Raw genomic sequence first — 22,459 nt, forward strand, 5'->3', positions numbered from 1 at the left:
CCACAGGGCAGCCTTTGCCAATTGTGGCCTTGGTGCCAAGTCCAATGTACAGGAGGCGCAGACCCAAAAAAAGCATAAAGGTCCTGGGTCCTTTGGCATCCTGCCCATTGGGCTTCTCTGTGGGGAGAGCGGGGGAGGGAAGCTGGTCCTAAGGACCACTTAAGGGAGAGTCAGGGCCAAAGCAGCCCCTCCCTGCTCTCTGAGGTCTGGCAAGCCACTGGAATTTGCTAGAGGGTCACCCCCCACCCCCACTGCTCTAACCAAGAAGAAAGCTTGTTTTTGTCTCCTTCCATCTTTGACCCTTTTCTGGGCAGGTCAATAGAGAAAACTTTGGTGCAAGCACGACCTTCCCTCCTGGCCCTTCTGGAAAGCAAAACTCAAGCTGGACATACCTTTCCTTCCAGCACTTCAGAATTCCTTCTTTATTTTTTAACTCAAAGCAAACTCCATATTTTGTAATGCACTTGGTCAAGATTCTGGTAGTCACTGTGGAAATTGTCTGCGCCCCACCTGGTGCCCAGAGGCATCACCTCTGGGAGTCCAGACCCCCAGAAGACACTTCCAAACCACCCTTCAAGTGTCCTTTGGCCATCCAGACATTGCTGATGAAAATTCCCAGCATCCCCTCTTGTTCTGCTCTCTTTGGTGAAGTGGGAGGGTTCTCCTGGGTATCCAAAACTCACCAGCATCTGAAAGGCAGAACCACCCCTTCCATTGGGGTCCAAAAAGTCTCCAGCACATGTAACTCCGGTTGTGGAGATTCTGTCTTCCTGTCCCAGTTAGGGTGGGAAGATGGCATAGCTCCCTTCACATTAGGCCAGAAGACCTCCACAAGCCCTTCCTGCCCAGGGAGATGCCCACTCCCTGCCTCCCTCCCTGCCAGGCGCCCAACAAACGTGGCTTTGAAACCCAATCTTCTTTTCCTGCTCAGCTCCCGGGTTTCAGTGCCAGGAGAGGCAGATAAATAGCAGCAAGTCCTGGGGCCCCCAGGTACATTTCCCGCCTGGTCATCATGGAGCTTGGGGGCACAGTGGGCATCTTCCTGGGCATTTGCTTCTCTTGCTTGCTGCTCCTCTCTGTGTGGAAGCGAATGCACAAAGAAGGGAAACTGCCCCCAGGACCCACCCCGCTGCCCTTCCTTGGCAATATCCTGCAGGTGAAAACCAGCGAGCCCTTCAAGTCCTTCCTGGCGGTGAGTGGTCCCCTCTTTGGTGCAAGGAGGTGCAGGGGAGAAAAGTCAACTAGAGGTATTCAAGCTCATGGGGTGGCTGAGCAGAAGCTCCAGGTTGCCCAGAAGGAGCAATTTTAAGCTCTGGGAATGAACACCCCCCCACACACACACATACCCAAACATGGTTCCTCAAGTATCTCTAGGGGTCCATGAAAAATGGAGGAAGAACTTTTCCCAAGCCTGGTTTGGCAGCACCACAGCCAACCAGATCTCCAGGGCTTGATAGTGGTGCCACCCCATTATTGACCCTACAATAAGCAGGCTCCTGGGATAGGCAGCTCCCAACCATGGACGTGCCATTGAAGGTTCCTCAAGGCTGTTGGAATCCTTCACAGAGAGTAGATCAATCTAAATCCATTTTAGAGTCATCGAAGATCTGGGTTTCACCAGACAATCCCCCAAAGAAAAACTGTCCTGCCCTCTGGCCTAATTTTGCTGCCACGACCCTAAGTGGAAGCCATTCATGAACTTCTGTCCTTGGTCTTTCCTGCAGTTGAAAGAGAAATATGGCCCCGTGTTCACAGTCTATCTGGGCCCCCGGCGGGTGGTGGTTCTGTGTGGACACGATACAGTGAAAGAAGCTCTGGTGGACCAGGGTGATGAATTCAGTGGCAGAGGGGAAATAGCCACCATTGACCGGAACTTCAATGGTTTTGGTGAGTAGACCAGATCCAGGGCATCTCCTCAAGAGAACCCAGGTTTTCTAGCAGAAGGAGAAGCCGGTGGGAGGTTGAGGGAACATTGTGGGGGAACTCTCATCTTCTGCATGGTTCATTGCTTCAGAAAGGGAAATGTTTTTATGGGACTGAAGATGGTGCCTTCAAAGGAACATGCCCCTTGCTTTCTAGGTGTCGCTTTAGCCAATGGGGAACGCTGGAAGCAGCTCCGTCGCTTCTCCCTCACCACCTTGAGGAACTTTGGGATGGGCAAGAGGTCCATTGAAGAGCGGATCCAGGAAGAGGCCCAGTATTTGATGGAGGAAATCAGGAAAACCAAAGGTCAGTGATCACCAGACCCAGCAACACCTGAATGGAGTTCGGGCTTCGCATGTCTCCAGTTTAGGGAAAGCTGCATCCTCAGGTAACCCTTTGCTTCCTGTCTCTCAGGCCAGCCCTTCGACCCCACCTTCTTCCTGAGCCGCACAGTCTCCAACGTCATCAGCTCCGTTGTCTTTGGCAGCCGCTTTGACTACGAGGATAAGACCTTCCTCTCCCTGCTACAAATGATCAATGAAAGTTTTATAGAGATGAGCACCCCTTTGGCACAGGTAGTGGACAATCCTGAAGCAGGCCTTCTCCCAGGTGTGCGGATGTGGGCCAGAAGGGTCCTCCCACTGGGCTCTTCCTTGCAGAACCAGGAGCAGACTTCTTTCTGGGTTGACTCTGGTTAATTTCAGGGTACCGATTTTGCCCAACAAACATGCCAAGTTTCTTTTCTTTGCCTTCCAGCTCTACGACATGTATTCCTGCATCATGCAGTACCTGCCGGGAAGACACAACCACATTTACTACCTGGTTGAGGACCTGAAGGACTTCATTGCTGGGAAGATCAAAACCAACCAGGCAACGCTGGATCCCAGCAACCCTCGTGACTTCATCGATTGCTTCCTCATCCAGATGGAGAAGGTACCGCCAGGGATTTCTCATCCACAAAGAGAAGCCTGGAAATCTGAGAGATTAGAAGATGGGGCGGAGTGGGAGATGGGTGGAAATTCCCACTGGAGTCTGTCCCACAAGACTATGAAGGAGTAGGAAGCCATCTCAGGAGCCATTTCTTCTCCCTGCAACACAGACGGTGGACTTGTCTGGTGACAGCAGGAGGACCCCCACCTTAGATTAGTGTTCCCCAGCCTGCTTCCTTCTGCTCCCCCAGTAATTTTGGGGAGCCATCATTGCATTTCAGTTCCAGAATACCCAGCTAGTAAATAAGCGAGTGGCTTGTAAACCTGGATTTTCTGAATCCATGTTGCTTCTTACACGGTTCCTCTACTCACCATGCACGCCCTGCTGAGACAAGCCGTTTCTTCTCTCGAAGGAAAAAGGAAACCCTTCCACTGAATTTAACCTGAAGAATTTGGTCCTGACCACCCTCAACCTGTTCTTTGCTGGGACAGAAACCGTGAGCTCCACCCTGAGATATGGACTCCTTTTCTTAATGAAATACCCAGAAGTGGAAGGTAGGTCAGTCAAACTCTGGAGCCGTTTGCATGGACTTGTCCGAGGGAAGGCAGCTTCCTCCCCTCAGATTCCAGGAAGCTGCCCCCCCCCCCAAGATGGGAATCTCAGCTGTCTGAATGGAGCACGGACATTCACCCCAATAAGCAGCTTACAGAAGACCCATTCAGAGTGGAGAAGGCAACCTGGCCCCTGCAGCCAGCCAGCAGGAATCTTTCTGTGGGTATAGCAGGAACGTGGGTGGGTGAGCAAGGTAATTTTTATCGAGGTGGCCCCAATGAAATAACAGGGGTGAGTGTGTCCCTTAGGTGAATCTACTCCCACCTGATGCTTCTGCCTTGGCTGTGAGAATGGGGGCCGTGGGACTTGGAAAAGGGACGGGGAGGGAGCTGCTCTGGACCTCTTCAGTTTCAGAGGCCTACCCAGGCCTGCCCAGCTTCCTGGCTAATGGGCCCAAGGCAGTGGCCCCCACTGGGTTGAGAGGCCTGGGCCACTCGTGGCTCCCCCAAAAGGATTTCCTTTATGTTTCGGCAGAGAAGGTCCACAAGGAGATTGACCAGGTCATTGGTCCCAATCGCCTTCCTGCCACGGAAGACCGGCTGAAGATGCCCTATACGGATGCCGTTGTCCACGAGATCCAGAGGGTGACAGACATTGTCCCCATGGGAGTGCCCCACACGGTGATCCGGGACACTCAGTTCCGGGGGTATCTTCTGCCGAAGGTGAGGAAGGGGACGTGTGCAGCTATGATCTCGGCCATCCCTGGTGAATGGAGCCTCATTCTGAGTTTGTGTTTTTGCAGGGCACGGATGTCTTCCCCTTGCTTGGCTCAGCCTTACGGGACCCCAAATATTTCAGCGACCCTGAGAACTTCAACCCTGGACACTTCCTAGATGAAAACGGCCGTTTTAAGAAGAATGAGGCTTTTGTACCATTTTCCTCTGGTAAGGGTTGAGGTTTGCTCTTTTTCTCTTCAGCTGTCCTGGCTCTGGGGCACCTGACCAGGGCAGCGCAAGGGGCAGCACAGGGGAGGCCGAAAGGCAGCGCTGCCTCAGGGCCCAGGCGGGACCTTCCCAAAGAGCTTGTTCGGCCATTTGAGCTGCAGTTTTACAGCCGGAAAGAAGAAACAGCTTCTGCCTCCGATGCTCATCAGGCTCCCTTTGGAAACCCGTCCCCCCTTAAGGAGGCAGTATGGGTCTTGTGGGGGCAGTATGGGTGGCCTGGCTCCTGGAAGCCTGCTCCAGGCTGACCCTCTGTCCCCTGGCCTGGCCCTCCCACTGGCTCTCTGGCCCAGCCAGATGGGGCGATGAAGAGAGTGGTGGCCTTGGCCTCAGCCCCCCCCCCACCCGTGATAAGCCCCCTCACTGCCTTCAGACAAATCCCTCCATCAGGTTATGGCCCTCCCCCACCCTACCTGAGGCCTTGAAAATATGGTGGCCCCCCAGGGGCAAAGAGAAGGGGGAAAGTCTCCCTCGGTGGACAAGGATTCGTTGTGGGCAGACTCTCTGGCCAACGTCTCTCCTCTCCTCCAGGGAAACGCGTCTGCCTGGGGGAAGCCATGGCTCGGATGGAGCTCTTCCTCTACTTCACCACCATGCTGCAGAACTTCTCGCTGAAGTCGCCTCTGCACCCCAAGGACATTGACGTCTCCCCCAAAATGAGCGGCTTTGGGAACATTCCCCCCATCTACCAGCTGAGCATGCTGCCCCACTGACCCCGGGCATCTGTCTGCTTCTCTCTAGCTCTCTTCCTGATGCTGCCCTGTCCAAGCCCCACAGCCACCCCACCCGGGAAACATTTCCCTCCAGACAGCTCTTGCCCTGGGCACCTCCCTGCCTCCTGCTGGGTCAGTTGAAGCAGATCACATGCTCTTGGATGTGCTAGGTCAAATGGATCCCTTCCTCAGAGCAGGCCCTCTTCTTGTCCAGATCCCAATCAGGGGGAAGAGGGAGGGCATCTGTGAGGAGCCCACAGCATCCCAGTTGTATTCAGTCCTGGGAAAACTGCTTCCCCTCCCAAATCAAGGGGCACCTTTTTCCATCCCAGCCCTGCTTGGCCCTCCAGCTGGGAGCTCTGGCCTCTGCTCTTCTCTCTGCCCCACCAGAGCCCATACAGGGTTGCCGCACTCACACCCCGCCTAAGACCTTCTCCCAGCCTCCAGCCGTGAGCGGAGTGTGCTAAGCTCAGTCTCTGGAGACTGCAGTCAGAACAATCTGGAGGTAATCAAAAAGAATGCCCTAAACGTTACGTATTCCTTCTGTCTCTATTTGGCTCTTTAGTTGGAGACTTCCTCTCCTGTTTCAGCCTCCCACAGCCCCTTCACGGCCCAAAGAAAGATCAAGGACAACCCACCCAGCCAGCTTGCTGTGGGACAATTCAACGCTGTATTAATCATTGCATTCAGTTACTTTTATTATTGGTGACCACATTTTTGTCAAAATTATTGTAACTCTCACATTTTGGATTGACTTTATTATTATTGAACATGGTTCCACCGAAATCAATATAACTTTTGTATTTGTTGAATTGTCCTACGGCGAGTTGGTCATGGCATGTTGCCTCCTTCCGCCCCAAGAGAGGGCCTGAAAGCCCCCCGCCCAAAGAAACTTTGTACAGGAGCTGCCTTTATCCACAGCGCTGATTCCAGAGAGTCTTCCGTCAGTCTTCTTCTGACATGTCTTAGCTTAGAAATCTGCCGGACCTTTAAAACTGCAAATAAAAGTCAGTTTAGAGAAATAAGCACACACACACAAAAATCTGTATTTTAATAACAAGATATTTAGACTTGGAGAAGTGAGTGAAACTGCGGAAACAGAGGATGCTGCAGTCCACCTTCCTAAGCAGAATTTATTTCAAAAATCCTTTTTTACTTTCCTATGAATATTACTTTTATTATGAGCATTGTGAAGACATAGAAGTTTTAGGATGAAAGAGGACAAAATGCTGGATTTAGTAAGAAAATGCTTATTACAAATGAACCTGTACAGAGTCAGGACAAAGTTTAAGCACAGAATAAAACAAGTTTTACTATCAAGAGATTATGGATTAAATTTTACGGGGATTAGGACATCTATATTGTGTATACACAGAGGCTTCACTAGGTGAACCCCAATGCCTCTGCTTGGGTTGGCTTCAGCCCAGGAGAGTGTTTCCCAGAGGGAAAATAAGAGATCCTTTTGGACCCCTCAAAACACGGAGAAGCCACAGGGGAATAAAGTGCAGCAGTCCCTCCTTAGGACTGACAACTGGACAAGCCATCCTCCCTTGTCCCAGGCAGGGCAGTGGGGGGGGGGAGGGTGTCCTGACATTCCCATAGACCCATCAGCAGCAGTGCTGTGGGGTGTGAGAGGCAGCCTTTGCTCCAGCGAGTGCGAAGAGCGAAGAGCTACATGCTCAGGCCTTTGGCCAATCCAGCGGTCGGGTGAGGGTGGGGAGAAATTGCACAACCTCGGCTCCAGCCAATTCCCACCTGGGAGAACTGCACAAGAGCAGCTGTGTGCTTGAAGGAGTCCAGAGGGGTTTCCAGAGAAGATGGCATCTTCCCCTTGCCCCATCACTGCACACATCGCTTGTGGAGGGGCCGTGGGCATTGCCCGCCCATTGTTGGGGCATCTCTTGGTTCCTTTCCATCCCCCCTTCCAAGCATGTGGGAGGGGGATCCCGACTCCCATTGGCCACAGCCCTTAGTGACTGCCTTTCCCTTCAGAGGCCTACCCATGAGCCCCCCAAGTCTGCTGCGCTGCCAGTTCTGGGTTTGGAGTTGATCCAAAGCTTCATCCATGAACGTTCCTTGCCCTTCATGCTGACATTCCCTGAATCACAGCCTTTGGTGCCTCCCGTCCTCAAAACCCCCACCAGAGTCACCTCCTTGTCCATAAATGCAGGAAGGGGAAGGGAGAGACTCCTGCAGCTGCCCTCCAGAGGTGGCATGCACCCATCCTTGCATTCAGGGCAACCAGAGGGCAGCTCTGCGATGTCCCCCTCCAGCCTGCAACCTTGGGAGCTTCTGGGGCCTTCAGTGCAAGTCCTCCCCAACCCTCCTCAGCCTTCTGTGGCCAGAGGAGCAGCCTACCACCTGCTCCTCTTCTGCTTCTTTGGGGGATTGATCAGTTCGCATCTCCCTGGCTGGGCTGTGCAGAAGGGAGGCCCGGAGGCCCAGTTGGACCAGACAAGCCTGGGACCAGAGATGCCAAATCTCAGAAAGGGCAGAAATGCACTCTAGGCGTCGCTCTCCTGCCTGGCTTGGAAGAGACCTGGGCTGTTGCACAACCTGGATGATGAGGTGGGCGTTGCATTCCTTTCTGGGTCTTATATTAGGTGCCTGGAGAGCCAGGCTGACACTCTCCCCACAGCAGCACCTGGGAAGGGCTGGAGCTGCCCCTCCCCATGGATCTCCTGGGAGCAGGGATCCTCCTCCTGGCCATTGCCCTGGCCGGCCTTTTGGTCCTCTCCTCTTGGCAGCAAATGCACGGAAGGAGCAAGATGCCCCCTGGACCCATGCCCCTCCCCCTGATTGGAAACCTGCTCTGGATAGATCGAAACAACCTGCCCAATTCACTCATCAAGGTAAGGCTCCCCCTGCCCCCTGTGACCCAAACCCCTGCCCTTCTACCTGCTCCTTCCTGCCTTCCCCATGACCAGCTCAAGTGGCCCTTGCTGGCCTTGGACTCCCTGGCATCAAAGGCCAGCCGACTGGGGGAGCCCAGCACCCCAAAGCTTGAAGGGGATTCTCCCTGTCCCCCTCTTCAGAGGACCTAAGATGGAGGAAGAGGACTGCTTGGGTGGTTGATAAGGCGCCATCAAGTCCTGGTTGACTCTTAGTCGCCCAGCAGGCAGATATTCCCTAGGGAAAGCAACCCAGCTACTGCCGTTCTCTTCCCTGCAAGGGCTCCTGCTTCGTGTGGACAGCCAGAAGTGTGCTGTGACCTTTTGTGCACTGGACAGGGGCCTGGGGGGAAGAGGGCAGAGGAATGTGCCCTCTCCCATCAAACACCCTCCATGTCTCTTCATAGAGCCTGTTGGGTGCAGCTGGTGGGCATTGGTCCTTCCAAAAACTGTTGCTGACAAGAGGGCAGAAACCTGACCGCAGAATCTCCAGGAATCATGAAGGAGAGCTGTGTTAGTCTAGAGGAGCCAAAGACCAGGGGGTCTTTGACCTCCCATCAAATGTGTTTTTTCAGCAAGTGAGCCAATGGGAAAGCAGCACTCTCTGTCTCCTGTGGATTCTGGACCAGCAGAGATGTTCTCCCACGGGTCTCATAGAATAGAATAGAATAGAATAGAATAGAATAGAATAGAATAGAATAGAATAGAATAGAATAGAATAGAATAGAATAGAATAGAATTTATTGGCCAAGTGTGATTGGACATACAAGGAATTTGTTTTGGTGCATATGCTCTCAGTGTACATAAAAGCTTCTGCCGTTTTGTAAATGTCTTATTCAGAAAACGAGCCCCAGATGCCTCCTGATGTTTTCAATACTTATTGTGTGAAACAGAGATTGCAGCCCAGATAGAGCAGACCCATATATATGCTAAATCTCGATTTTAATACAAGTCAATCTTTCTTTCCAGTTGGATTCTGTTTCAGCAACCAGACAGATAGGAAGTTGGAGGTAGAATTGGGGAGTCACTGGGAGGGTGGAAAGTGCTGCTGAACCAGAGGGCACCTTAGGAGTTAGCCTGAGATGATAACATCAACCTAGAGAGGAGAAAAACAGTCCCCTTCCCCAGCATCTGAGGTTCTCAGGGGATAAACACCTGCTGTTGAATAAAGCTAATCCACATCAGGAGACCCACCCCATAGATTTCCCCACCGAGACCCTCTCTGTCCAGAAGCTTCTTCCCAGGGTCACAGCTGGTCAGCCAGGGGAAGATGCTCATAAGGGCCAATTCAGTTCCGCTGCCCAATTCTCTCCCCTTCTTTTTCCCGGTTCCTCTGGCAGCTGAGCGAAAAGTATGGGCCGGTCTACACGCTCCAGCTGGGCCCCCGGCGCATCATGGTGCTGTGTGGCTACGAGGCCATTAAGGAGGCCCTGGTGGACCAGGCGAACGAGTTCCGGGACCGGGGCCAACAAGCCAGTTTTGACTGGATCTTCCAGGGCCACGGTGTGTTCCAAGTTCTGCGTCCCCCAGCAACTTGATGATGAGTTTTGCTAAGCAGCCATCTGTGGGAGAAGCCATATTTGATGTTCCTTGCACCAGGCAGGAATGCTGGACCAGGCAATGCGCTCCGTCCCTCCATCTCCCTCATTTCAGGGTTGACTCAGCATGACCCACCTTTCAAGACCACCGGAGAGACCCTTCTCTGTTCTCCAGGGAGGGAGCTCTACACTGCTTCTCCTCTAAGGAAGGGCTCAGAAGGGTCTCTTCCTACTCTGGGCCATCCTGCGCTTGCTGGGGGTCTTTCTGTGTTCCAACACCCCTTTCCCCCCACCCTTGTCTTTCGGTCTGCAGGAGTTGCCTTCAGCAATGGGGAAAAACCCATCCATCTGCGACGGTTCTCCATCATGACCCTGCGCAATTTCGGGGTGGGAAAGAGATCCATCGAAGAGCGGATCCTGGAGGAAGCCCACTTCCTGCTGAAAGCCCTGAGGGGCACAAAAGGCTGGTGGATTTCTGGATCCCCCTGAAGTGGGGCAATGGGGCAATTCACGGGGGGGGGGGGGGCTGGAGAAAATGGTACATGCTTGGTTAACGAAGCCCAAAGATCCAAAATGGGAAGTTGCCTTAAGCCATCCAAACAAGCTTTGTCAAAGGCCCCAAGACCACCAAGGGAAGGTTCCACTTCCTGCAGCCCACCCCCCCAGCACACTCTCAGATTTAGCCTGGAGTGTTTTGTTTTTTTCTTTGGAGGGGGCAGCGTTTCCATTTGCTTTGGTTCTTGGCTTCACCAGCCTGCACAGCCCTTGGCATAGCCGATTGCAGCCTGGTTGGTTCAGGCAGTGGCGGATTAAGGTACCCTAAGCACTGACAAATCTTGGTACCCCCCTCCTTTGTACATACTGTACAAATGAAGCCAATCTTCATTGGGTTTTTTTTCTTTCTCAACTTTGGGCCTGGTGCCCTAAGCACACGCTTAGTCTGCTTAAGGGTTAATACACCACAGGGTTCAAGGTTCATGTCACTTTTGTTCTCTTGACCTGCAAAGGAAGGGCTGGGGCTCAGACTTCCCTGCTGGTTTCAGTGGTGGACACACCTGAAGTCATCCCATTTCCGAAGGTCTGGGCTCCCCCTTTCTGGCCCAGGGATGCCCACAGCATCAACTGCTCTGTTTGAGCTCCTGGCAAGGACACTAGCTACCAAAGGGTGCCCCCCCCCGCAATCCCTACTCCAGGAGGCAGAGCTGAAGCCAGAAGCGCTTGAGGAGGGGTTGAGCCTGGCAAGGCAGAGACACCACAGTCCTCTGTCTGCAAGGCCCATCGTCAGACCCCTCAGTCCCTGCACGAGCATCAAGAAGAGCTTCTCTCCCCCCAGGAGCCCCCTTTGACCCCACCTACTTCCTGAGCCGCTCCGTGTCCAACGTCATCAGCTCCATCATCTTTGGCAGCCGCTTTGACTACGAAGACCAAGAGTTCCTCTCTTTGCTGACCACAGTGGCAGAAATCTTTCGCTTCAGTGCCTCAGCCCAGGGACAGGTACCCAGCCCCCTTCTGCTGCTTCTGCTTGGGGAAAGCATCAGCGTTCATTCAGGGCTCTGAACATTGAGGCACTGGGGATGAAGTCCTTGAGAAGAAGCGATGAAGGTTTCCTGTTTATTGGCTTATTTATTTATTTATTTATTTATTTATCAAATTTATATACCGCCCTATCTCCCGAAGGACTCAGGGCGGTGTACAGGCATTTAAAACACATAAATACAATGTAAGAAATATAAAAACAGTTAAAAAACTTATTCTAAACGCCTATTAATTTAAAATTAACAATATAAAATAAAAGCCAATTTAAAAACCAGTAATTTAAAATTTAAAATTTAGCTCAGCCCTGCACAATTAAATAAATGTGTTTTAAGCCCGCGGCGGAAGGTCCGGAGGTCCGAAAGCTGACGAAGACCGGGGTAGTTCATTCCAGGTGGGGCCCCCACAGAGAAGGCCCTTCCCCTGGGTGCCGCCAGACGACATTGCTGCGCTGACGGCACCCTGAGGAGACCCTCTCTGTGAGAGCGCACGGGTCGGTGAGAGATATTCGGTAGCAGTAGGCGGTCCCGTAAGTAACCCGCCCAATGCCATGGAGCGCTTTAAAGGTGGTCACCAACACTTGAAGCGCACCCGAAAGCCACAGGTAGCCAGTGCAGCCTGCGCAGGATGGTGTTATACGGGAGCCACGGGGCTCCATCTATCACCCGCAGCCGCATTCTGACTAACTGCAGCCCCCGGATGCCCTTCAAGGGGAGCCCCATGTAGAGAGCATTGCAGTAATCCAGGCGCGACGCCACGAGTGCGTGAGTGACCGCATAGGCATCCCGTCCAGAAAGGCGAACTGGCGACCAGGCGAACCTAGAACGCTCCTGGAGACGGCCACAAATGATCTTCTAGAGACAGCCGCTCATCCAGGAGGACGCTGTTATGGACCCTTTCCATCGGGGCCAATGACTCGCCACCGATGGTCAGCTGGATTTAGCTGACTGTACCGGGATGCCGCATCCACAGCCACTCTGTCTTGGAGGATTGAGCTTGAGCCTATTTCTCCCCATCCAGACCCGCACGGCCTCCAGGCACCGGGACAGCACTTCAAAGCGCTGGGTGGTCCGTGTGAAAAGTACAGCTGGGTGTCATCCGACAGCTGGTACTTCACACCAAACCACTGATGATCTCACCCAGCGGTTTCATGTAGATGTTGAACAGGAGGGCGAGAGGATCGACCCCGCGGCACCCACAAGTGAGGCGCCTCGGGGCCGACCTCTGCCCCCGTCAACACGACTGCGACCGGTCGGAGAGATAGGAGGAGAACCACCGATAAACGGTGCCTCCCACTCCCAATCCCTCCAACCGCGCAGCAGGATACCATGGTCGATGGTATCGAAAGCCGCTGAGAGGTCTAATAGGACCAGGGCAGAGGAGCAACCCTCATCCCTGGCCCTCCAGAGATCATCCACCAATGCGACCAAAGCCGCCTCCGCTGTAGCCGGGCCGAAACCGGACTGGAACGGGTCTAGATAGACAGTTTCATCCAGGTGCAAGGGAAATTGATATGCCACCATATTTCTACAACCTTCGCCGCGGCAAGGTTGAGACCGACGATAATTACCTAAAACAGCCGGGTCCAGGACGGCTTGAGGAGGGCCTCACCACCGCCTCTTTCAAGGCAGGCGGAAGACACCTCCACCAAAGAAGCGGTCAATCGCCTGAGCCAGCCTCGTGTCACCTCTCGAGTGGCCAGCACCAGCCAAGAGGGGCACGGGTCCAGTAAACACGTGGTGGCATTCAACCTACCCAACAACCTGTCCATGTCCTCGGAGCCACAGGGTCAAACTCATCCCAAACAATGTCACCAAGACCGCCTCGAGCATCTCACCCGATCACCGCAATCTTGGTCCAGACCATCCCGGTTGAACGATTTTATCGATAGATAACGTTAAACTCTCAGCACGCCCCTGCAACGGGTCGCCGCTCCCCTGGTGTAGGAGGAGCGAGTCACCAAACAGGGCGGCTGGGCGGTTATCTGCCGATGCAATGAGGGAGGAGGCGAGCTACGCCTCGCTTCCTCAATGCCACTAGGTAAGTCCTAGTATAGGACTTCACTAGTGTCCGATCAGCTCCGAACGGCTAGACCTCCAGGAACTCTAGGCGCCTTCTCCGCGCTCATCCTCTCAGCTCCTCGGAGAACCAAGGAGCCGGTTGGGACCCGCGCCGGGTCAGAGGTCGCAAAGGCACGACACGGTCTAAGGCCCCGCCGCGCCCGCTCCCAGGCCGCAACAAGTTCCTCAGCCGAGCCGTGAGCCAGACCTCAGGAAATGGCCCAAGCTCCGTCCGAACCCATCCGGGTCCATCAGGCGCCTGGGACGGAACCAACGATCGGCTCCGCCTCCCGCGGTGGTGAATGGCGGTCAGAAAGTCCAGGCGAAGAAGAGAGTGATCTGACCATGACAAAGGTTCAATGACTATTTCCTTTAAGTCCAGATCTCTCAACCACTGACTAGAGAGAAAAATCAAATCCAGAGTGCCACCCCCAATGTGAGTAGGGCCATCAACTACTTGAGTCAGGTCCAAGGCCGTCATGGAAGCCATGAACTCCCGAGCTGCCGTCGATGACGAGCCGGAAGATGGCAAGTTAAAGTCCCCCATGACTAAAAGTCTGGGGGTCTCAACTGCCACCCCAGCCAGCATCTCCAGAAGCTCGGGCAGGGCGGCTGTCACGCAGCAAGGAGCCAGGTACGTGATCAGCAAACCCATCTGACACCTACGACCCCATCTCACAAAGAGGGATTCGCACCCGGCTTATCTGGGCCCCCTCAACAGATTCAGGAAATGCCCACTTGCAGAACCTTTTCTCCAACGTGGGATGAAATAGAATGCCAGGGTCACACCAGACTTTGTCTGCTTGAAATATACTTTAAGGGGCATCTACTCCCCTCCCACTGAAGACAGTTGGGGCAGCAGCTGGCTCTCTCCTCCCACACAGCTGAAGGAGGACCTTCTTCTGCAGACCTGAAGAAGCAACTCGCCTGGGGGAAGAAGGAAGGAAGGGTCAGGGGTCCACAGGTTTCCTGGGATCAGTGGTGTGTTGCTATTGGTTTGTCCCAGATTGGGCGAATCGGTAGCGGTGGCGGCGGGAGGCTCCACCCCCCCACCTGGATGTCTCTGTGCATGTGCAGAAGTGTGCATGCACACATGAGCAAACCAGTAGATACGGGATTTGGGATTCTTCACCTCCTCCTCCCAGGCCTTGCCCACCCCCATCCCCCCTTAGCTACACCTGGGTCGTCTACTACCAGTAAAACCTTCTTTTCTTCCCTTCTCCAAACTCCCACCCAACCCGCAGCTTTTGGACATCTTCTTTGAAATTGTGCAACACCTCCCTGGAACACAGCAAATGGTTTTCAAGAGGTCTTCAGAGCTGAAGGAATTTGTGGCCAGGAAGGCAAAAGCCCACCAAGAGACCCTGGACCCCAATTCCCCACGGGATTTCATTGACTGCTTCCTGATAAAAATGCTGCAGGTAGAAGGGGGGGCTTGATGGGATGATAAACACACAGATAAATACACTCAGCCCAACTCAGATGACGGGTCCTTGGTGCTCTTTGAGCTTGGTTGTTTTCCTCCTTTATTGGCAACTTGAATGGCACCAGATACAAACCTTTGAGAGATTCTCCGTCCAAGGGTCTTTTGAAAGGGACTGCGCCAGATTCCTGCCCTACAGAAAGCCCAAAAAAGCAGACAAGTGCGTAAGGTGTGGTCCAAATTCAAATCCACAAAAAACCAGTGTGGGACAGCAAAGTCAGCCTCATCAAAGTTTGGGGTGTCCAGATTTCTAGAGAAGCTCTCACATCAGCAGATTAGGAGAGCTGTGAAATACTTGGAGCTCCACATCTCTTGATTTTAAAATTTCCTTTTCTCTCACCAAGGAAGAAAAACCCCAACTCCTCTGTTGCATCCCATTGGGGAGGGGGACAGGGGGTCCTCCTGCCCACCAGCCTCTGCTCTGGTCTTTTGCAGGAAAGCGCTACTGCTTCGGGGAACATCTGGCCCGTGCTGAGCTCTTCCTCTTCCTCACCAGCATCCTGCAACATTTCCGCTTCAAGTCAGCTGTGCCCCCTGAAGACATCGACCTCTCCCCAATGTTGGTGGGGTTTGCCACTATCCCACGGATCTATGAGTTCTCTGTCATCCCCCGCTGAGCAAGGGGCCCTCTGGAGCCTTTGCAACATTCCTTTCTACATCTCCCCCCCCCCCACGCCTCTTTCCTCTGGCTGCAGGAGATGCCCTCTAAGGACATGGTTCTCTTGCTGAGGGCACTGCAGCTGTCTCTCCATCTCCAGAGAGCCTGGCATTCCTTGCATTGGATTCCGGCTCCTGCTTCTGTACTCCAACCTCTGTGCTCTTTCCTCCAGCAGCTCCGGCCAGGCCAGCTTTGGGTGGGGGGCATGGAATTCAGCTGGTGTTCAGGTCTCCCCCTTCTCAGACAGTCTAGTTCAGTCCTGCCTCTCTCCTTTGAAGTTGCCAACTCAGACGGGTTACTGGTGTCAGCTTTGGAAGCCATACTAGGCCGAAGGCTTCCACACGCTGCCACTTTCTCCAGAAGGGTTTTCTGGAATGCTGACAACTGGCTTTTAAAATCTCCTCTGTATGTTGACCTGTTTTCTACATGAATAAACCTTCTTTGCCAACCTAAAATGGAAGCAGAGGCGAAGGTCAAGGGTTCTGTGCCAGCAGGCAGAGCTGGAGCTTGAGGTTGGTGCCAGTTGATGCCAAGAGCTGACCCATCCTTTCCTCGTCCTTCCTGAGCAGAATTTGAGATTCTTCTGCCCAGATGTGGAAAAAATTCAGCTTGAAGAATCCATTCCAGGCTTCCTGGGAAAAGAACAGCTGGACTTTCGGAATTGCTTTGCAATCCTTGGAGCTCAAACGCAATAATCAGAGTTCCTCTTGGCTTCCGGTTTGCTTTAATCGGCACAAGAATATCCCAAGAATTTGAGCCTCCAGAAGTTCTTTTGACCTCTTTCTCTGCAGGAGGTAATTCAATGCAACTGCACAGCCCTCCTTCCCACCATTAAACACACACACACACACACACACCCGCTTTCCCTGTGGTCTTGTCTACTGAGCTTCCTGCTGAACCTGAAAGGTGGGTGAAATTTGGGGTTGGATGGCACATTCACAAAGAGGGAAACTGAGGCAAGGGACCTGGGAAGAAGCCTTCCTGAGCAAATGATGTGACTTCTTGGGGTGACTGTCACTGCTTTTCTCCGAATTGGAGGCTGTTGCATGGAAAAGAACTCAGGCCATCAGGGAGCAGAAGGGGCCCCACTCCCAGGGACCCCCCAGCAGCTGAAGAGCCCCTAAGAGAGCTGTGCCTGCCCTGGGGAGGATGGTGGCTGGATGATGGTCCCCTGGAAAGAAGGGGGTCCCACTTGGGGGGAGTCAGTGGGTATTCGCAGGACTGCCGGTGTTATGTCCATCGGCCCACCCTCCCTAGACCCACATGTGGATCTCGCTCTGCCTCCCTCCCCAGAAATGTCTACTGGCATGAAAGGCACCTCCTGGCCTCTCTCTGCCAGGGCCAAGGCGACCCCCCCCCCTCACACCGGCCCTGTTCCATCCCCATCCAGCCTTTTCCCTCTAAGCTCTGCAGCTATTCCTTCATGCTCTGCCCTCAAAGAGGAAAAGTACAGATCCCTCCAAGGAGAATGAGATTACCGTAAAATGCTACATGTGCAATACATACGCCCATCAATCATGTTTGGGATATACTGAAGACATAATCCAATTTCTACAAAAGTCTACAAATTTATTTACTCATCTCTGCCCATCATGCAAACCCAGATTAGACCAACTCAGTATCATGTCTGATAAGATCAACAACACGAGAACACAACTTTCATCCTTTAACAACATAGAAACACATTTACTATCATCCTTACCAACATAGAATCACGCTTAGTACCACTTGAAAACATAAATACAACACAGAAATGCGAACATCCAGTAAATCAAAATTCTATCCCAATTCAACCACCTCAACAACAGCAGCAACAACCACAGCAACAACAACAACTCCTACCACAACCAGCCACCTACTCAACAAATGACCTTTCTTTACTCATCAGATGCCATTGAACAAGAACAGAAACATCACAATGCCATCTTATTTGGCCTTGAGGACACCAATGAGTCTAATGATATTACAAAAGTACGTGACATCTTCAACAATTGTCAGACACCATCCATCTCTGCAGAAGAAATCATTGATGTTTTCCGAGATGGCCCTGAGTACAGTGATAGCTCAGTGATACAGTGATGGCTCAGTGGCCCCACGTTTCTGCAGAGTAATATGCAAAAATGAGACCAACAAAAGGAAATTCATTCATACCATCAACTTAATTGCAAGAAGCAACTCAACTTTGCTCAAGGCCTGACCTATCTATGCTTCAAAGACCTGTGAACTAAGTGCTGAACTCAAAACACGCCAAAACCAGGGAGAAACGGACCTATACATTGATTACCATGCCAACTGTATTAAAAGAACGACAATGGTCCTCATCCCAATAACCATCACCCCAACAACCAACACTAGGCATGCACACCCCTAACTTCCTCAAAATTCATGCCACAAATCTTAAATGCAAACTGTTATGTATTCTTGTATGTACCTTTAAATATTTGGGCGGGAAATCAGCACGTTGCTGATTGGACGAAGCCGCCAGTAGAACTGTATAAAAGGAGAGGTTTTTCCCCAGCCTGTTGCTGGGTTCACCCTATATTAAAGAGCTGTTGTCACTACCCTGGTCTCCAGCCTCGTTACTTCCAGAACTTAACACTGGCGAGGATGGGATTTGAGCTGAGAGAACCAGAACCCAGCTGAAGCACGATAGACCTGAACCCAGCAAACACAGGGCAGAAAAGCGGAGATGGCCAGTTACACCGCCCGCACCATTTGACCCGCTAGAGAGAAATGGGGAACGATATGACCCGCTTCAAAGCTTTCTAGAAGCCAACGAACTGCAAGGAGTTCCAGATAACCGCAAAAGGGCTTATTTCTTAAGCCACTGTGGTCCGGAGGTCATCGATATCATGGAAGCCCTGGCAGAGCCAACGCCGATACAATCGGTATCGTGGCCAACTCTACAGACTTACTAAAAACCATTTCGCGCCAACGCCCAAATACGGCGGGCGGTTTGAATTGGAGAGCGAAGACAGATGGAGGGCGAATCCATCGGTGACTACATGGCCGCCCCTAAGGAAAGCGCCCAAGGACTGCGGATACCGCGACCTAGACGAGGTGCTCTCGAGCAACTCATCCGAGGGGTCAGGCGGCTGCTAGCAAAGAGCAACCTAACGCTGGCAACGCCTGGACGCCAGAGCACATGAAATGTCCACCCAAGCGGCGGAGACACTGCAAAAGCCTCCCACCAAAGGCGAGCGAAACCAACCCAGTGCACCAGGAGGAGGTTCAGACCGAATCCGACGGTGAAGATGAGGAAGGGGTCTGCCGAACCGAGAAACGCATAAAGAGGACCGAGACGAATGCGGAAGCTGCGAGGTCAACACCAGCGCCAACGCTGCAAGTTTAAGGACGCATATGTCGGGCGGCGGAAAGAAAGGGCACCTAGCTCAAGTTTGTCGAGCGCCCAACCTTCCCGCCGAAAATTCAAATCGGCCAATCAGAGCGCTGGATCGGCAAAGGCGACCCGCGATTGGCTCAAACAAAAAGGCGCGGATTCAAACCAAACGACTGTGGTCATAGGTCGCCAACCCGAGTGGAGAAGAAGATCTTCACCAAACCCAAAATAGAAGGGAGTGGTGCCGGCTCAAGTAGACACGGATCAGCGATCACCATCATGTCCTGGGACACTTTGTCGAAGTCACTGCCACGTCAAGCGCCACCTGCAAGCACAACGGCCACGAGTCCACGACTACCAAGGGAATCGCATCCCTGTTCGAGGGACCACCTCCGTCCGAGTCGAGTACGGACCACACAAGAAGACCCTGCCCATCACGATCGTCGAAGGACCCTGCCCAGTCTGTTGGGACTAGACTGGTTTCGTGCCCTGGGCATGGGAGTGACTGGCATCTACAGAAGTGACTGTAACCTGAAAGACATTCTCTTAACGAGTTCAAGATATATTGAAAGAACAATTAAAACTTTCTGAAGATAGGCAAAAAGAGATGATGGAGAATTTTAATGCAAAAATAAGAGAAGATATTATCATGGCTGTTCAAGGTTTGAGTAGAACTTCCTTTTAATGGACAGCTGTACCTCATCCATAAAACTGAGCAGGAGAAGGGTCCAGTTGTATATTCATCTTACAGGATTGCTATGAACACCATATCACTGAAGAATAACCCAATGGGCCACAATGTGTTCCTTGAAGGGAATATCAGAAGCAGCAGTGGGGAGATCAGACGCATGACAAAACTTGCATCATAACATCATGATGCCAACCCTGTGATTTGCATTCTTGTGTATGATATCAGAATGCACATTTCTTCATTTTGTCCTCTTCTTGGCATATATGGAGACAAATGGCAGGAAACAATATCACACTAATATCACACGTGTGATATTAGTGTTTTGTCAATGTAAATTATGTGTTATTGCCAGGCTGGTGAGTGAACCAAGCCCCTTTCCATAATTGCTTAATTCCATAATTGCTTAATCACATGACTGTGAGAGGGCTCTTGGAATCCAAGTGGAAAATCATTTAAATATGAGCCAGCAGTGTGCTGCAGCTGCCAAAAAAGCCAACACAGTTCTAGGCTGCATAAACAGAGGCATAGAATCAAGATCACATGAAGAGTTAATACCACTTTATAATGCCTTGGTAAGACCACACTTGGAGTACTGCATCCAGTTTGGTCACGATGTAAAAGATGTTGAGACTCTAGAAAGAGTGCAGAGAAGAAGAACAAAGATGATTAGCGGACAGGTGCTAAAACATATGAAGAACATTTGCAGGAACTGGGAATGTCTAGTTTAATGAAAAGAAGGACTAGTGGAGACATGATAACAGTGTTCCAAGGAAGAGGGAGTCAAGCTATTCTCCAAAGCACATGAGGGTAGAACAAGAAGCAATGGGTGGAAACTAATCAAGGAGAGTAGCAACTTAGAACTAAGGAGACATTTCCTGACAGAACAATTAATCAGTGGAACAACTTGCCTCTAGAAGTTGTGAATGCTCCAACACTGGAAGTTTTTAAGAAGATGTTGGATAAACATTTGTCTGATGTGGTGTAGCATTTCCTGCCTAAGCAGGGGGTTGGACTAGAAGACCTCCAAGGTCCCTTCCAACTCTGTTATTCTAAGAAAAGCTTGCCACAATAAGCCTTTAGATTGGAAAAAATAAAATGCATCAAGAGAAAGCTTGGTTTATTAAATTATCAGGAAGTTATTCCATATCTTTCATGAATTAGGCTGATCTTCCTCAGGCTGTGGAATTTTGGGAGTGACCGGTCCATGACCTCTGAAAGAAATCCCATTAAATAGGTTTGAATTTAGTTAGTCTTACATGTGGCTATGTGTTATGTATTCATGTATGTACCTTTAAATATTTGGGCGGGAAATCAGCACGTTGCTGATTGGACGAAGCCGCCAGTAGAACTGTATAAAAGGAGAGGTTTTCCCCCAGCCTGTTGCTGGGTTCACCATATATTAAAGAGCTGTTGTCACTACCCTGGTCTCCAGCCTCGTTACTTCCAGAACTTAACACTGGCGACGAAGGTGGGATCTCGAGGCTGAGGAGAACCAGAACCGAGCTGAAGCACGATAGACCCGAACCCAGCAAACACAGGGCAGAAAAACGGAGATGGCCAGTTACACTCCGCCCGCACCATTTGACCCGGCTAGAGAGAAATGGGGAACGTATATGACCCGCTTCAAAGCTTTCTAGAAGCCAACGAACTGCAAGGAGTTCCAGATAACCGCAAAAGGGCTTATTTCTTAAGCCACTGTGGTCCGGAGGTCATCGATATCGCGGAAGCCCTGGCAGAGCCAACGCCGATACAATCGGTATCGTGGCCAACTCTACAAACCTTACTAAAACCATTTGCCAAACACCGTCCAAATACGCAGCGGCGGTTTGAATTGAGAGCGAAGACAGATGGAGGGCGAGTCCATCGGTGACTACATGGCGCCTAAGGAAAGCGCCCAAGGACTGCGGATACCGCGACCTAGACGAGGTGCTCCTCGAGCAACTCATCCGAGGGGTCAGAGACATTATGCGACGGCGCAGCAAAGCAAAGAGCAACCTAACGCTGGCCAACGCCTGGAAGCCAGAGCACATGAAATGTCCACCCAAGCAGCGGAGACACTGCAAAGCCTCTCCCACCAAAGGCGGCGCAAGCCAACTCCAGTGCACCAGGAGGAGATTCAGACCGAATCCGACGGTGACGATGAGGAAGGGTCTGCCAACCGAGAAACGCGACAAGAGGACCGAGACGAATGCGGAAGCTGCGGAGGTCAACACCAGCGCCAACGCTGCAAGTTTAAGGACGCAACATGTCGGGTGCGGAAAGAAAGGGCACCTAGCTCAAGTTTGTCGAGCGCCCAACCTTCCCGCCGAAAATTCAAACCGGCCAATCAGGCGCTGGATCGCAAGGCGACCATTGGCTCAAACAAAAAGGCGCGGATTCAAACCAAACGACTGTGGTCATAGGTCCGCAACCCGAGTGGAGAAGAAGATCTTCACCAAACCCAAAATAGAAGGAGTACGGTGCCGGCTCAAGTAGACACGGATCAGCGATCACCATCATGTCCTGGGACACTTTGGCTAAGTCACTGCCGTCAGTCGCAAGCGCCACCTGCAAGCACAACGACCACGAGTCCACGACTACCAAGGGAATCGCATCCCTGTTCGAGGACCACCTCCGTCCGAGTCGAGTACGGACCACAAGAAGACCCTGCCCATCACGATCGTCGAAGGACCCTGCCCAGTCTGTTGGGACTAGACTGGTTTCGTGCCCTGGGCATGGGAGTGACTGGCATCTACAGAAGTGACTGTAACCTGAAAGACATTCTCTTGAACGAGTTCAAGATGTCTTCAAAGACTGCCTGGGCAAGTACAAGGGGACCCCTATTTCCTTCAACTTAGACCCCAGGTAGCTCCCATTAGGCTCAAGGCCTGACCTATCTATGCTTCAAAGACCTGTGAACTAAGTGCTGAACTCAAAACACGCCAAAACCAGGGAGAAACGGACCTATACATTGATTACCATGCCAACTGTATTAAAAGAACGACAATGGTCCTCATCCCAATAACCATCACCCCAACAACCAACACTAGGCATGCACACCCCTAACTTCCTCAAAATTCATGCCACAAATCTTAAATGCAAACTGTTATGTATTCTTGTATGTACCTTTAAATATTTGGGCGGGAAATCAGCACGTTGCTGATTGG

The 22,459-nt window shown here is 51.9% G+C and overlaps 2 protein-coding genes across 3 annotated transcripts; both read left to right on the forward strand.

The window, feature by feature from the left end:
• Positions 1-295: 295 nt before the first annotated feature.
• On the forward strand, positions 296-7,588 carry LOC131204542 (cytochrome P450 2G1-like). 2 transcript variants are annotated; one of them, XM_058195930.1, is made up of 9 exons: positions 296-1,199; positions 1,732-1,887; positions 2,080-2,229; positions 2,338-2,498; positions 2,680-2,856; positions 3,266-3,407; positions 3,940-4,127; positions 4,208-4,349; positions 4,938-7,588. In XM_058195930.1, the coding sequence occupies exons 1-9, from the start codon at positions 1,013-1,015 to the stop codon at positions 5,117-5,119; spliced, it is 1,485 nt and encodes a 494-aa protein (XP_058051913.1). In that variant the 5' UTR covers positions 296-1,012; the 3' UTR covers positions 5,120-7,588. The 2 variants fall into 2 exon arrangements, with proteins under 2 accessions (XP_058051913.1, XP_058051912.1); XM_058195929.1 differs by having other exon boundaries at positions 296-1,156; positions 1,689-1,887.
• Positions 7,589-7,734: 146 nt separating this feature from the next.
• Positions 7,735-14,794, forward strand: LOC131204543 (cytochrome P450 2A13-like). Its single transcript, XM_058195932.1, has 5 exons — positions 7,735-7,971; positions 9,351-9,513; positions 9,862-10,011; positions 10,882-11,042; positions 14,386-14,794. Exons 1-5 carry the CDS (start codon positions 7,792-7,794, stop codon positions 14,578-14,580), a joined length of 849 nt encoding a protein of 282 aa, XP_058051915.1. The 5' UTR covers positions 7,735-7,791; the 3' UTR covers positions 14,581-14,794.
• The last annotated feature ends 7,665 nt before the right edge of the window (positions 14,795-22,459 follow it).

This window comes from Ahaetulla prasina, chromosome 10, assembly GCF_028640845.1.
Source record: "Ahaetulla prasina isolate Xishuangbanna chromosome 10, ASM2864084v1, whole genome shotgun sequence".
Lineage (NCBI taxonomy): Eukaryota > Metazoa > Chordata > Lepidosauria > Squamata > Colubridae > Ahaetulla > Ahaetulla prasina.